The following is a 14,672-nucleotide window of genomic DNA, read 5'->3' as shown; positions in this document are numbered from 1 at the left end:
TTTTCATACCAATTTTGAATAGCTTGGATCAAAGTTAATGCTCTTGGCACATACTTAACTTTATGGTCAATAAGTGTCAAGGTATTTGGCAATCTCTGGACATTTCAGGACATAAAATCAACTGGAATTGAGATTTTGGGGGTAAAAATATTAGAAACTGTATTTACCCTTCATATTGCAACTGAATGTTTTACCAAAAGAGTAGCTGCCTGTTGATGGTGATGGGGTAATGGATGCCTGAGGAGCAGTTGCCTGTTGTTTTTCATTATGTGCATAGAGGTCAGTTAAAAGTTGGGTTATTTTGGAAGCTAATAAGTGGTATTTTGTCAAATGACCATTCCTACTGAATGGAAAAACAAGCTAGGACTTCAAAATTTATCTTTTCTGTGTCAGTGCATATCAAACAAGCAAACAAACTTAAGGTATTATGAGCGTTTTTATTTTGTTAGTAGAAGTGTTTAAGGTGTTTTCAAATACATTTTAAAAATTGTTTTGGCAGTAAGTCTTTGTTGTTTGATCTCTTTTAACCCTAATCACATCTTTCAATCTCTAATGTCACAGTTAGATCACACTTAATTCTTTCATACCCCATTTCAAACTCATGCCTGTGTGCTGCCAAAATGATTTTTTAAAATACTCATGTCTCTTGCCCCCATTTCTTAAGAATGTGTTTTCCCTTCTCCTTCTATAGGAATTTGTTTCTTCTTTTAACCTTCTATTAAAAAAATCAAAGGGTCATGCAGTTTAAAGTTCAGAGGGGATTATCACAATTAGGTCTCCTAGGCACTACAAGCAATGAATAATAATAATTATGTGAGCTGAACCTTTGCACGGTGCAGGCCATATAGCAGCACCCTGGAACTTCAGCACCAAGTTCAGAAGATTGTACTTTGCATTTAGCAATAATGCTGCCCTAGAAGGATAGCTGATTTTAGGGATTTAAAGATGGAGATCAGCAAAGGGGTTTCTTTATTTTATGGAATTAAAAGATGCATGAATGCTGTCAGAAAACTGAGACACTGAGAACTAAACCCACATTTTAAAGACAGCCAGACAGCTGTATATAGAATTTTAATATAGTGTATATTATAATATTATGAATGCACTTAACATTTGCCACGTTAACATCAACCCATGAAAAGGCTGATCCAAACAGTGGCAAGAAGTAGTATCTGGTAGCTAGAAGACAGCTCAGATTAATTCTCCAAATTGTCTGGACAGGAAGCTGAAGTTGGAAAAGTATCTTGCTAAGTATTTGAGGAAACATCTCATGCTTGGGGCACCCATCTTTTCAGATTATGGTGTAAGTATGTATATATATAGATATACACACACATAGATATATGTATTGCATGAGGCAATCAGAAGTTCACACATCAGAAGATTCAGTAAAGTTTAGCTTTTGCCTTGCTTTTATTTTCTGTTTCAAAATTTGAAGGTTTTATCCAAAATTACACTAGTATTACCTAATGAGCCATTTTATTGTAGGTTGTAGTGGTGAGATACACACTTGGCACAGAGCCATTAAAAAAGGTCAAATTACATCCAGGAAGGGTTGGTTTAAACAAGGATTAAAAGATGAGCTTAAATAAATGGAATAGGAGATAATGAAGTATGAATAATTGTGAAATCTATGAAAATAATTTATTCACAATATTATTTCTATTGCTGAAAGGAAACTTTCAAACACTTCTTAGCAAAAACTTAAATTAAGCTTAAGTGTTATTACACTTAATGAATTTTTAAATAACCTGGTCATTCCCAAACTGGATAAACTTCTGATAACTCCTGGTTGATAAAAATATCAAAAGTTATTTGAGTAAGTGTTAGAGCTCAGAAATACAGTTGCTCACTGAGGCTGTGAAGTGAGTAGATGGTGTCATGGGAGATGTGTCACAGCTTTAGGACAGGAGGACAGAGCACAGCCAGCTAGCTGGGGAAAAACCAGTTTATTTTCTGAATTTAGGACATCTAAAGTTTGCCAGTAGTATTTCACAGAAGTTATATGGAGTAACTGTAGTCATCAAGATTGATATAAATGAAATAGAATTAGTTGGGGTTTTTTGGATTTAGTTTGATGACACATTATGATGGATGTGCATCTGGAGGAGTGACGCTGTAAGTGCTTGGCTGGGGAGTAAAGGATCCACATGCCTTTCTGGAAGTGGTGCTAGTGCCTCATATTTCGTGCCTTATTTTCCTAAATGAGATGTCTTTACTAAACTGCTTTGGTGAATCATCTCTCTGTTAAGGTTATTGTCTGCTTACAGATTCTTTCTCCTGAAAGTTTTCCTCCCTCTCCCATTTTAAAATACATAATAGCCAAGTAATACATTAACTTTGCATTAACTTTCATTTCTCCTTGTCTCATATCTCAAACTGAACGTAGTGTTTATATTAAAATATTCATTTAATCCCTAGATACATTAAGTTCTTACTCCACCTTTTCAACCACGTGCAAATTCATGCACTTCAAGCTCTCTTCTAAATACCGAAATGAAAGAATTGGAAACATCAGGAAATACATTTGCTCCGTGTCTAATATTGTATAATATTGTAATATTGTATAATCATCTTGGTTTGAACTCTTATCAGCAAACTTTCACCAAAAAAATTGCACATTAATTGCACCAGGTTTTTTAATGAAAACACTGGCCCAGCATTTACTGAGTTCTACAGTACGATGCAACCATTTTTGACATAGTTTAAGCTGGGTTTATTTGGGTTCAAACACTGTTCCATACACTTTAAAGCTGGATGTATTAGTGGCATTTCTGTACATGAAATATGTTTAATTTTAGGAAAATGGTACACGAAAACTTGGCATAAAATTTTCTGTTGGTTTTGTGTGTTGTGTGTGTGTTGTCACTGATGAATTCTGCTTTGTACGTGGCTGATGTACAATGGACATTCAGGTACTCTTAGGCCCCCTTGGGAAGGCCTTAAATTGCATATTGCTTTTAATTTGAAAATGAAACAGTCCTGAGAGGGAAGAGAATCTTACTTTCATGAGCTGTGTATGTTTTGGTGCTTTTATTTGTTTCTGTTTTACTTGTCATAATAGAATAAGCAAGTAATGTAATTTGGACATTGAATTAAAATAAATTATGTTAGAATAGAATGCACTTCTATTCTGCATTAAACAAGAAACAAGGTTTCTAAGCTTTAGCCTACTAAGTGGGAAAACTTAATAAATGCAGACTTGAAAATTTTCAGAGATATTAAAAGCAAAAATAGTAATTTAAATGAAGAGATATGGAATAAAAAATTGATTAGAAAATGTATTTTAGTGAAACACACAATGGAGTTCCTGTGCATTTTATAAAAGTGCTGAATCATGGCTGACTTTTGGCTGGTAGGCTTGGGCAGGTGAGGTTTTCTTTTTCATTCAGTATAGATTTTAAATATTTACATTGGAAGTGTATTTTTTTCCTTTAGATTACAACAGAGTGAATTGAATATGTGTAAGTGTAAATAGCATAGTGAGTCTTCCTTGGAGAGTTTCAGTGGTATAAAATCTGCGAGAAGCAGATGCTGTTATTTAAAAATAGCCCAATCCTGACATCTTAATTCATTAATTGGAAGCATTCTGTAATTTAAACTTCAGTCAGCTGCTAGAAGGAGAGGCAGGTTATAATTTGATGTCTTTAGAATTACACTATTATTTCTAAAGTAAAACTTACACTAAAATTAAAATGTGATGATTTAAATAGCCTTCATTTTTTTATGTTGTAGTATAGTTTGTTGTATTATGTATTGGAAAGATAAGAGCACAAGCAAAATTGTGAGTGGAGCAGGCTTAGAACCTTTCCCTTAAATGAGTCTTGGATAAAATAACTTGAGAGTTCTGGTTTGGGTATTAGTGGTGGCTCACACAGTGCACTGCTTTACTATATGTGAATGTATCCTACCTGTGGGTAGCTGGCTAAAAATTACTTTTAGAGTTAAGAAATTCAGTTTCTCCTTTGGCTCATGATATCCTCTACCTGATAAAATGCAAAATCCTTTTTCTCTGCTATGAGAACATTTAAAATATGGATTACTTGTTTTGGTTTGTTATTTTCCCTCCTAACTTCTTCAGTTTGTGTCTTGTGTTTTTCTGTTACTGTGGACCTAATCTATTGCAATAGGTTGTGGCAGGGGTGCTGATTCAGAAATTCCTTCTCTCTAGTTTTGCATCTCTATATTTTCAATAATTCTTGTTAGCCCACAATTAACTGAAATCACCCTTTTATCTAACCAATCTTGCTCATAGCTGTTGATAACATCATTATCTTTTCAAATTCACCATAATATCACCTTTGATGCTTCTCCATGCTTAGAAACGTGGTTGATTCTGCCCCTGCTTTCCATCTATTCCTGCCAGATTCCCAGTGCTCTTTTCTATCTTTTGGAATTTTGCCTGGCAGAGATGTTAAAGGCTTTAATTTATAATCTTTAAGCCTATCACTTCAGCTGGGTTTGCCTCCTTTCTTTTCATCTTTCTTCACCAAAATGCTTCTGCTTACTTTGGATTTCTTCCTGGCACTGCCCCATCCATATCACTGCTGTCCCCTAAAAATGTTGGTTACTTGTCTTGACTTCCTCTCTGTTACAATGTCAAAGTCAAGATTTCTGCTCTACCATCAGTGCCCCATGGACCGTCTGCATCTGATCTCATTTCCCTGCGTCCCCCAACTCACATTCCACATTCCTCACAGTCCTCTGACTTTATTGCTCCTTTTGTCTGCCTTTCATGCACTCATTTTTGCACTGTCTTTCATGCTGCCTATGTGCCTGGAACAGTCTTTAGCATCTCAGCCAATTTACAGCTTTGCATAAATTATATTTAATAATAAGACTAACAAAAGTTCATTATGTACATTATTTCACTTAACTTTGTACCTGCATAAGCTGAAAACAGCCTGAGGGAAACTACTGTTAAACTTTGTTGTGATTTGTTGTGATTCAAAGATACAGATTCATGCATGACAGTTCTTCAATGATTCAGCATAAATTTAATTTTTTGTAATCATTTAGTAAGTGTTAGGTCTTGGCTTTTTGAGAGTAGGTTTCAGATTTTTCTAATTCAAAGATGAGAAAATAGCTACTTATTCCTGCTGTGTGCAATCACCAGAAGGTGGTTGTCATCACCATATCTGGTACAGACTTTTTGCCCTGTGGTACATTTTGCTTCATTTTATCCTTACTAATATGATGAGGCAGGACTCTGAATGTTGGATTAGCTTCATATCTGCAAACAAAGTGTATCTTTTGTGTTTAACCTTACTTTCAAAGCAACATGTTCATCTGTTTAAAGAAACCAGTGAAAGGAAGGTAACACTCTGCTTCTGTCTGAGAAGTTTTCTGAGTGTATTGGCTACTTTGATATATGGGTTTTCTTAAAATATTAGAAGTTGTTTAATATTTTAACTCCCTTCTGAATCTAGTGAAAATGAGCTGAAGCTAAAACTTCACATGGTTTTCCAGCATCAATGTATAACTGCAAGGCAGGGAATTATGCAGGAATTAGAAATAATTTTCCTAGTAAGACTGCATCTGAAATATATGGGCTATTTTTTTCCTTTTTTTTTGTTTTGTTTAAATGGTTGTGTTGATACTGTTTACAGCTGAGTAGTGAAACCAAATAGATGTGCCTTTAATTTGTTTTTAAATGATCTCTTATATTCTGGAGATTATAATCTGAAGGGTGGCTGCCATAGTAATGTGCCAGTCACCATGGCATCTGAACATTATGAAAAGACATTCTGGGCTGCACAAAGACAATGCCACCAATTTGTATTTCAAACTGATCAAAAGTGCAGGACCAAAAAGTTTGCCAATAAATGTAGCTCAGTGGATGGCACTGCAATTTAGAGTTTGCTTTACACAATAAAGATCTTGGTCCTCCTCTAAATGCCAAGTGAATTTATAAGTAAAATCTTTAACACAGGCTTTGTCCGTTTTCTGGGCTAACTACTTTCAGTTGCCTGAAGAGTGTGGCTGTAGATTTTTGTTGTCCCAGTGAAGGAGCAGTTCACAGCTCTGCTTTATATAAATCTTTATAACTTTTTCCTCCTCATGGAATTTTTCACTTTAAACTGAAATTAGGTCAATTAATGAAGAAAAGGGGTTTTCCATACTCAACTGGTAAATACTCTAATCTCTAAAACATTTTACAGTCTGCTTTCATAAATTAGGTCAGTTAATGAAGAAAAGGGGTTTTCTGTACTCAATTGGTAAATATTCTAATCTCTAAACATTTTACAGCCTGCTTTCGTAACAGTGTTCTAATTATCAAAGAAACCAAAAATCAAATCATTATTTAAAAGCAAGCTTATTTTATCTTAAATAATTGATTGTGGCTTGTTGTTTGAAAGAGGACTACTTTGGCCTGAATTCCAAATCCAGTTATGATCTTAACTCAAGCAGTTTGTTTAATCAAACATTACTCTAATCAGTCCTACATGGTCCCCTACCCAGCCAGGCCTGCCTAGAACAACTGGTTTATTCTGCGACGAGTTGCTCAACAGATGTCATTCTGGTAGAATAATGCAGCAGAATACTTGTGCGTTGGCTAAAATTACTTCAACTTTGATCACTTTTGTCCAGCACATCAGTCTGGCATTGTGCTTTATACCAACATAACACTTTACCCCGAGCATGCCTTTCAAGCTTAGAATAGCAGAGGAATGTTATTGAATTCAGTGCAGTTACAGATGAGTTAATGAAAGAAGGGAAATACTGTTTTTTTCATAATGCCTTTCTGTTGTGCTTTGGAATTAAAAGGGAATTTGAGGAATGTGACTTCCGAGTTATTTATTTTCACTTCTGAAGGCTTTTTGAAAACAATATTATGTAGTCCCATTGATCTCATGTTTCTGTAAATAAGTTTCACTTGTTATTTAAAAATAATGTGCTTTACAGTTTTATATTGTGAAAATAATACTATTTCTGGTGTGTAGCTGGAAAATAAATATTTCACAGGGACAGTTTATCGTGGTTTTTGATGCAAGAAAACTAAACCAGTAAGAACTGTGTCCTCATGATCACACACAGGTCAGGATTGTTACATTTTGGGTTGTTGTGGGGTCAGGATGAAGCAGCATTTCTTTACAAAGCCATCAAGGACACTATGAGGAAGCACTAAAATGAAGTCCACTTGGATTGCTAATAGATATTTCAGTATTCTGTGTCTTAAAGACTCAGTGTTTTTGTTTCAATTTTTTTAGTTAAAATATAGTTGTAATTTTTTTTTTTTTAATTGAAGCATAGTTCCCAGGTCAGTCTCCCTGCAAAAACTCCTGAACAAAACTAATATTAACATAAAGGTTATCATGTGTACATGTAATTTACCAGTATTAGAAAAAAATTGAGAGATATCTTAATGATTCTAAAACACTGACCTGTGCAGAGTATTTATATTCAGAAAGCTTTAAACTGATAGCATTGAAATTATTATCTGCATAGCCTGTGTATTAAATCTGTCCAGAAATGTGAGACAATGCTTCACAGTTTTTCCAAAGGGGCACTTTATTAGCATGAAATAATTGCTAGTACTAAAAATAATGAGAAAAAGCAAGAATAATTGAAGGGAAGATCTGAAAATACAGTTAGAGCACTGTACTTTGTGTTGGATCTGAATATGCCCTGAATTTTTTTCAGTTGTGGGTATTTGTTGACAACCTTGTGACTGTGCCATTAAGATTTTTTTGAAGAATGTGGCCCAAATCAACATTTGTGAGGGAGACTATGTGTGGAAATCCCTGCCTTGTCCTCACCCTCCTTGGGATCTTTACAGCGATTAGAACAATTGTTTCACTGCTTAATGTCTGCACACATATTCTTCATCCATTTATTGTTGTGCAGAATTTAAAAGAAAGGATCTATGAAGCATTTGTCTCTAAAGATGATCCAGGGAAAAAGTTTTAATGCTATTTCATTATGCAAAAATATTTTTAGATCAAAATCTATTGCCACGTGTTTCATATACATCCTGTACTAAAAAATAAATGACAAATTTTAGAGGGAGCATATTTACTTTCCATATCTTTATATTACTTTACCATGGAGTCAAACCTCAACTGTGCTTCAGTGCTAATGATATGTCAAGTATTGATTAATAGGTAGGATCAAATTATATAAAATGCCTCTCTTACTGTATTATCTTCCTAGGAATGGTACTGTAGAATCATCCTTCATTCATTTCTGGAATATGAAACCTTTATCTAAATGGATTGTGTTACCATTTACCATTTTGGCAAATTTCAACTTTCTTTCTGATTGTTGCAAACTATTTTTCTGTTCAGAAAAAGCTGTTAACTCAGGGTAAGTGCACTAGACTGCAGGCAAGGTGCTAGCTCAAAGATCTTTTCCTGCTGAGAGCTATAATATAATAAATATAATTTTTTTCAGTTCATGAAAGTTTTAGTAATTCTCAAGCAGAAGTTAGAACACAATTAATTGCTGTTTGTTTCATGTTGACAAGTGAACAAGTGAAAATCAAAAGAAGGCATCAAAGGGCAGTTTTTGGAGTAGCCTTGTCATTTGCTTTAAGTCAAATATTATATATCTGCCTTAATGTTTTTTGGCTTAATGGACTCTTTTGTTTGTTAGTGCTGGACTGTGCAGCCCTCTCAGAGCAGAGACCGGGATGCAGAACTTGTGACTTGCTCAGATATTTTGCCTAGAGAATGGTCATGCAAAATATTATTTAAAAGTATCAAACCTTATTTTTATCTCTTTGAGAATGTTTTTCTGGATGCAATGTAGGTTGTTGGGATCTGTCTAGACCTTTGAAAATGTGGGAGGACCTTGTAGCAGTTTTTTGAAAGGCAAACCAAAAATAAGCCAGGTTGGATGGGGCTCTGAGCAAGCTGGTGTAGTGGAAGGTGTCGCTGCCCAGGGCAGGGGGTTGGAATGAGAGGATCTTTAGGGTTCCTTCCAGCCCAGACCATCCTGGGATTCCTGTGAAAAGCCACCATGGCTCACTGGAATATTTTATTGCTCACAGCTCTGGTCCTGCTGGGCAATATTGACCCTGTTTGTGCAGTCTTTATGTTCAGGTGTAAGACAGTATTCAGAATTTAAGATACCACTCTCTATCCTAAGTACCAAAAGACATCTTTCTGTAATTTAAATAATTGTTTATCACAAAATCTCTAATGAAACTTGCTTGCTTTTCTATCTCTGGTAATGTTTTCATGGAAAGAGTTTTATAACTCTTGTATTTTGTTGTATTTTTTCTTTATTAAAATTTTTCAGCTCTTCTTTTTTCCCTCCCTCCTTTCCTTCTGTTAACCATCATGTGAGATGATTAACAGTAGCAACTTCTAATTTAATAGCATGAGAAAAGAGTTGATGTAAAAATTTGTTACTTAGCATTTTGTTAATATTTGAAATGTCTTGTTTTAATTGAAAAAGTGCTTATTAATTAATATTTTCAGGTTTAGTGCGCTAATTCTTATTTTTGGATTCCATTTAAGAAACTTATGCAAATATCATTATATTTCTTATTTGGTAAGATTTTCACCCAATATTTTCCAGGCAAAAATTAGCTAGCAAAACATGCAGCAGAATTTCTGTTATTACCTTCTGCTTCCGTTAACTTTTTCCATTACTTTGTAATACTTTTTGCATGGAAATTTGGTGTTATGAATTTTTTTTTGCACGTTTAAAATGCTGAAGTAATAATGAACCTTTTTGAATGGTAATTTTTAAATCTTAATTTTTTTTTTCTTCAACTCAGTTTCTTCAGTTGCTTTTGGCTGTGCAAACCTGCTGACCACATCTGAATCTAAGAGCATTGAAAGATCCAGTTTTACAATAACCTGGAAAAATAAAAAGCTGGGTGCTGTGATGAAAACGGTGCCCTTTGACTGCCTTTTTTAGAGCAAGTTGTGATTTATTTTTATTTTTCTCCCAGGTGAAGCGGAATGTGTATGACCTGACCAGTATCCCTGTCCGTCACCAGCTGTGGGAAGGTTGGCCTTCTTCTGCCACAGATGACTCGGTGAGTTCCTTGGCTTCTCATCTCATTCCTTCCTAGAAAAGGCTGATTTTACATGGATTTTTGATTGGAATCACTCAGTAGCATTTACTGTCTCTTCTGCAGTACCTTAACATCACACACATTCAGAGTTTTGCGTGGAAGATAAAAATGCTCGAGGCTTGGATGCCGGCAGCTCAGGGAAAGGATTCCTGTGTATCAGATTCAGTGCGTGTTTCATGTTTCAATTCAGCCATTCTGGACTGAAGCAAGGCTGCACACATGTTGGAAGTTGAAGTCTATTGGGTGATTGAACTTCAGGCAAAAAGCCCTGATTTTTGATGTGTGTTCTGAGTGCACATCTAGGGATTTTTCACAGTACATTCGCGCACCCAGTTCGTGCTCAAGCTTCTGGATTCAGAGCAAGAGTTGTTCCTGCTGAAATCAGTGAGGTGACAGAATCCACTGACTCAGAATTGCCCACAAATTCATGAAATTGTGGGACTTACCTGCAGTATCCCGTTAAATGTTAGACTTGCTTTGTTGCATGGTCATCCTTACAATGTGTTTTACAGTGTGCCTTTCAGTTTCCTTCTGCTAGTATGTTCCCTGTGCCAGCTAGTGAGGTCTGCCTTTCTTTAGACAAAACCCCAACCAATCCACTAAAAAAATTACTAAAAGGGTGAAATTATTATGTAGTTAAGTTGTATGTAGATTTTGTGACCTGAGAAAAATGTAGAAAAATTAAGTTCTGAATGTACTACAAAGTGAAAATGGATTTGGAGTTCGCTTTCTTTTATATTGCCATTATCTGCCATGCATTACTTTCCTGTCCATTTCTGCTCTCTTCTTGTTAAGGGAGAATTGCTGTTTGAATATGACTGCTCCTTTTTTTGCTCTAGGAAAAGGATTTATGCCAATTAAAAAAAAAAACCCAAAAGGCAAAAGCTGTCTGAATTTCCAGTGTACTTGTAAAATGTATCTGTGGTGGTGTTTGCAGAAACAGTATTTAAGTTTGAGAAAGGTGGGTAAATCTCAGTCCATGTATTCAAGGGCACATCTGAGCTGATAGATGTAAGGTCTGAAATAACAGAATGGTGTCATGTGGTAATTACAGGCTTTGAAATGTGGATCCATTTTAGCATTTTATTAGTTTACTTTAGCCCAAAAAAGAACTGGAAACTCAACACTTCTAATCTGTTTTCCCACAGCTGTTAGGTTTTCATGTATTTTTCCCCTCCTTTTCTTTTGAGTAGGATACCTCACATATGTAAAACTCATGAATCTGCTTTAAGTTTTTTTTCTCAAGTGACATTGTTGCAGGTGAATTTTTCCCCTTTTCATCTTTAATGAAATTGGTGAATGTTGAGTCATCTGCTCTGAAGCAAACGAGTCCTCAAAGCTCACTGCTGGAGCCTGGTGGTGCTGGAACTTGTCAGCTGTGTAAACAGATTTGAGTGTCTTGCCAACAAAAATACAATTGATTTCTGTCTAAAATTAGAGGCCGTAGCTTACTATTTATAAAGATTTAATGATAGCAATGACTATCTATGCTCCCGTGATTGGAACTTTTTTTTTTGCCAAATTAGAACTATTCGGTAATAATTACTTGAGTAATTAATGATGATCTCTTGAGTTAAGTGACAAATTTTTAAGATCACTTTTTCCATCATGAGTTTTTAATTTGCCATCTTGTAGGGTACCCCGTTGCAATTAAGGAGTTAAAAAAAAGACTTGATTAAAATACTTATTCATTTGCATGTTATGCAGCATAAGAAATACTTTGTAATACCACAGGAGGTTTTTTCAGTGCAGTTCTCGTTAACCTTTGGCTTAGCAAACAGGACAACTAAATAGACTTGGCATAATTGCATTCCTGTATCATCTTGAGTCTCTTATGAACCTGCCAGACTGCAGTCTTCTGACATTATCAGGAAATTTAGTGGAGTCAATAGTAATTTAAAACATTGTTGCTTCATCTCCCTTCAGAGTTAAGATATGTTCTCTGCTTGTACCACCTAATGGAATATGGGATACTGTATGAATTGTCAATAACTCTTTCAGATCTTTCTCACACTTTCACCAGGGAAATGGGTATCAAAACCTCCCCATGCAGGAGAATGTTTTTGTGCTGTGACAGTTTGATTGTGGGAAACAAGGCGTACACAGGCCGTGCAAATCTCATTTCACCGTTCAGCAAGGACAAGTTTTAGCCTTTATTGAGCCTGAATAACTTTAATGCTGCAAATTATATCTGTTCTGCTCATTAAAGTTCAAGGTAAATGTATGAGTTTTAAGTCATTCTCTTTTTTTAAAATGCATTTATGTAAGTAAAACTTAAATATATTCAAAATGTTAACTTATCTATTTTTGCACATATAGCATCAAGTGATACAGTGAAGTCTTGAAAATAATCCTAGAAAATAAAAAACCCATAATTTTAATTTACGTTAAATACAATCACAATATGTTCTCAATTTTTATTTTGGATTTTGTAACTATCTTAGCATTGCAGAGTTTGAAAGATGAGAGCCGTGCCAGAATAATTTAGTAAAATTTCTGAAATTTATTCCATTTTTATTTTGCTCTATTGGCCGAAATTCTAGATTTCCACTGGTGATTACCACTAGTGTAACTTTCAAATATGTGATCACTGTAAAAAAAAAAAAAAATCTCAGATTAGCTGTAGGTGGTGTTTAGTTACAGGTTTTACATGGAAGCATTGTGATTTTATTTATATGTATGAGTGACCTTTTGGGTGTTAGTTTTACATGTTAGTGGTAAAACTCTTTTTTCCTCATGAGGTCACTGGGTATTAATTTATTTCAGTAGAATGAGTTGTTGTCTGTGATGTTTCAGTGGTTTTGTGGTAGCATGGAACAACACCCAGTAGAGGAAGAAGGAGGGAGGTTGTTTTCTTACTGCTTTTTTGTTCTTGGTATTTAAGCTACAGGTTTTTTCTTAATTAGTTCATTGTTTTAAGTCATTTCAGCGCAGCTGTGAGAAATCTGCTCAGTTGTAAGTAACGACAGTGAGCTTGTCAAAATGGAATGTACTTCTGCACCAAAAAGGTGTAAAAGTTCTAGGGTGAGGTTGAGGAGGGGAAAGGGGAGAAAGGCAAAGCCAGAAGATGAAGTGTCTGGTGGTGTTGCTGTGTCCTGGCACATGAATCCCATCCAGGGGAGCTCAGCATCCAGCCTCCCTCCTGCCTGCTGCCAGGAACGCTCTGTTCCCACAGCGCTGCGGCTGGGCGAGACCTTGGATCCTCATTTCACATCAGGTAACTCCCCTGCTTCGTGGTGTAGGTGAGCCACTGGAAACTTGCTTGGGCAGCAGTAGGTGCACACTGACAAGTTTCTCAGCTGTGGTGCTGAGCAGTCACATTTCAGGCAGGAAAAATTGCCACTGACACATTGAGGGTCTGCATCATGCCTTGGGAACACAACCACCTTTATCCCCTGTGAACAGGAGCACCTTCCCTTCCGTGGTGGCTGGAGCAGATGTGGTTGACATTCCTCAGTTGAATTTAATAGAGAATCCTGGGCTGTAAAAAATCTCAAATGCTTATGGATGATCTAATTAGCATTGCTGTTATATTTAGCTATTTCATTGCTAAGTACTAAGCACAGCATCTGCACAAATAGAAATTAAGAATGCTGGTAAATAAGGTTCTCATACAAAGTGAAACCATTTATGACACTTTTTGGCTGATTTCCAGGTTTTTGAAGAGGTTGAGTATTAAGCATCTGAGTAATTAGTATTTGGGAGTATATATTTCTTTCCCTTTCCAGGTCTTAACAGTTCTTAATAGAAAGTTCATTACCACATGCTGTCATTGTGATATGAAAACAAGTTGTGAGATTTACATTCGCTGGTTGTTTAATTGTAATGGATGCCATGTCCACATTTACTGCATCATTTGGAGACTTCCCTCTGGAACTGATTGAGTAAAGAATGAATAGTTCTGACAAAGCAAGTGCCTATTAATCAGAAGTGTAAAATTTTCTATATTTAAATTAAAATACATACCTCATTAGAAAATATTCTGCTTTTTTCCCCTGTAAGAATATAATAATTATAATTTGCATTGTCTGTAATGTTAATTACTTTGTGTGTTACTTTCATTTTGTGATTCTCATCAATAACTTGCAGTAGAGTAGTAGACTGGATCTGGCAAGATCCTTTTATTTTAGATACACAGAAGAATGCTTGAAGTCTGTTTCATTGTGTGGGTTCAGGTAACGTTTCAATGTAACATTTATACTATAATCTCAATTTAGTAATGAAAATTTTTAGACAGTCCTCTCAGTCTTGGAAGTTCATGGTAATCTATGAAGCAGCATATTCTTCATCATTAAGAAATATAAAAGTAACTGAGTCGTTTAATAGACAGGTCCTAAATGTCTTTGTTTTAGATAACATTCTGACATTGACTTACAGCTTGTTTGGAAGCTTTTATGTGGATTAGAGTATGATGAATTATTGTGTTCTTTCCCCAGAAAAACTGAGGAGGCTACTATGGGTCCTTTATCACTTTTTTAACCTCACCCCTTTGACTATTTTCAATTTATAAAAGTTAAGATAAAGTGATTTGAACTAATTTCATGTATGTAAAAATTACCATGTCAGGGATAATCAGTTCTGTGTTAAGTTTTTTACTGTTTTGTCACAGGAGAATTTATTTAGGATTTCCAATTTTAAGATA

At 35.3% G+C, this 14,672-nt stretch overlaps 1 protein-coding gene across 1 annotated transcript in view; it reads left to right on the top strand.

Annotated features, from left to right (window-relative positions):
• Window positions 1-14,672, top strand: part of FAF1 (Fas associated factor 1) — a 152,853-nt gene that overhangs the window by 69,354 nt on the left and 68,827 nt on the right. The window contains exon 8 of the mRNA XM_068198731.1: window positions 9,905-9,991. Within this exon, the coding sequence (XP_068054832.1) occupies window positions 9,905-9,991 (87 nt within the window). The remainder of the gene's footprint in view (window positions 1-9,904; window positions 9,992-14,672) is intronic.

The sequence above is a fragment of the Anomalospiza imberbis genome, chromosome 9 (genome assembly GCF_031753505.1).
Source record: "Anomalospiza imberbis isolate Cuckoo-Finch-1a 21T00152 chromosome 9, ASM3175350v1, whole genome shotgun sequence".
In the NCBI taxonomy this organism is placed as follows: domain Eukaryota; kingdom Metazoa; phylum Chordata; class Aves; order Passeriformes; family Viduidae; genus Anomalospiza; species Anomalospiza imberbis.
This window is presented reverse-complemented; position numbering and strand designations above follow the sequence as displayed.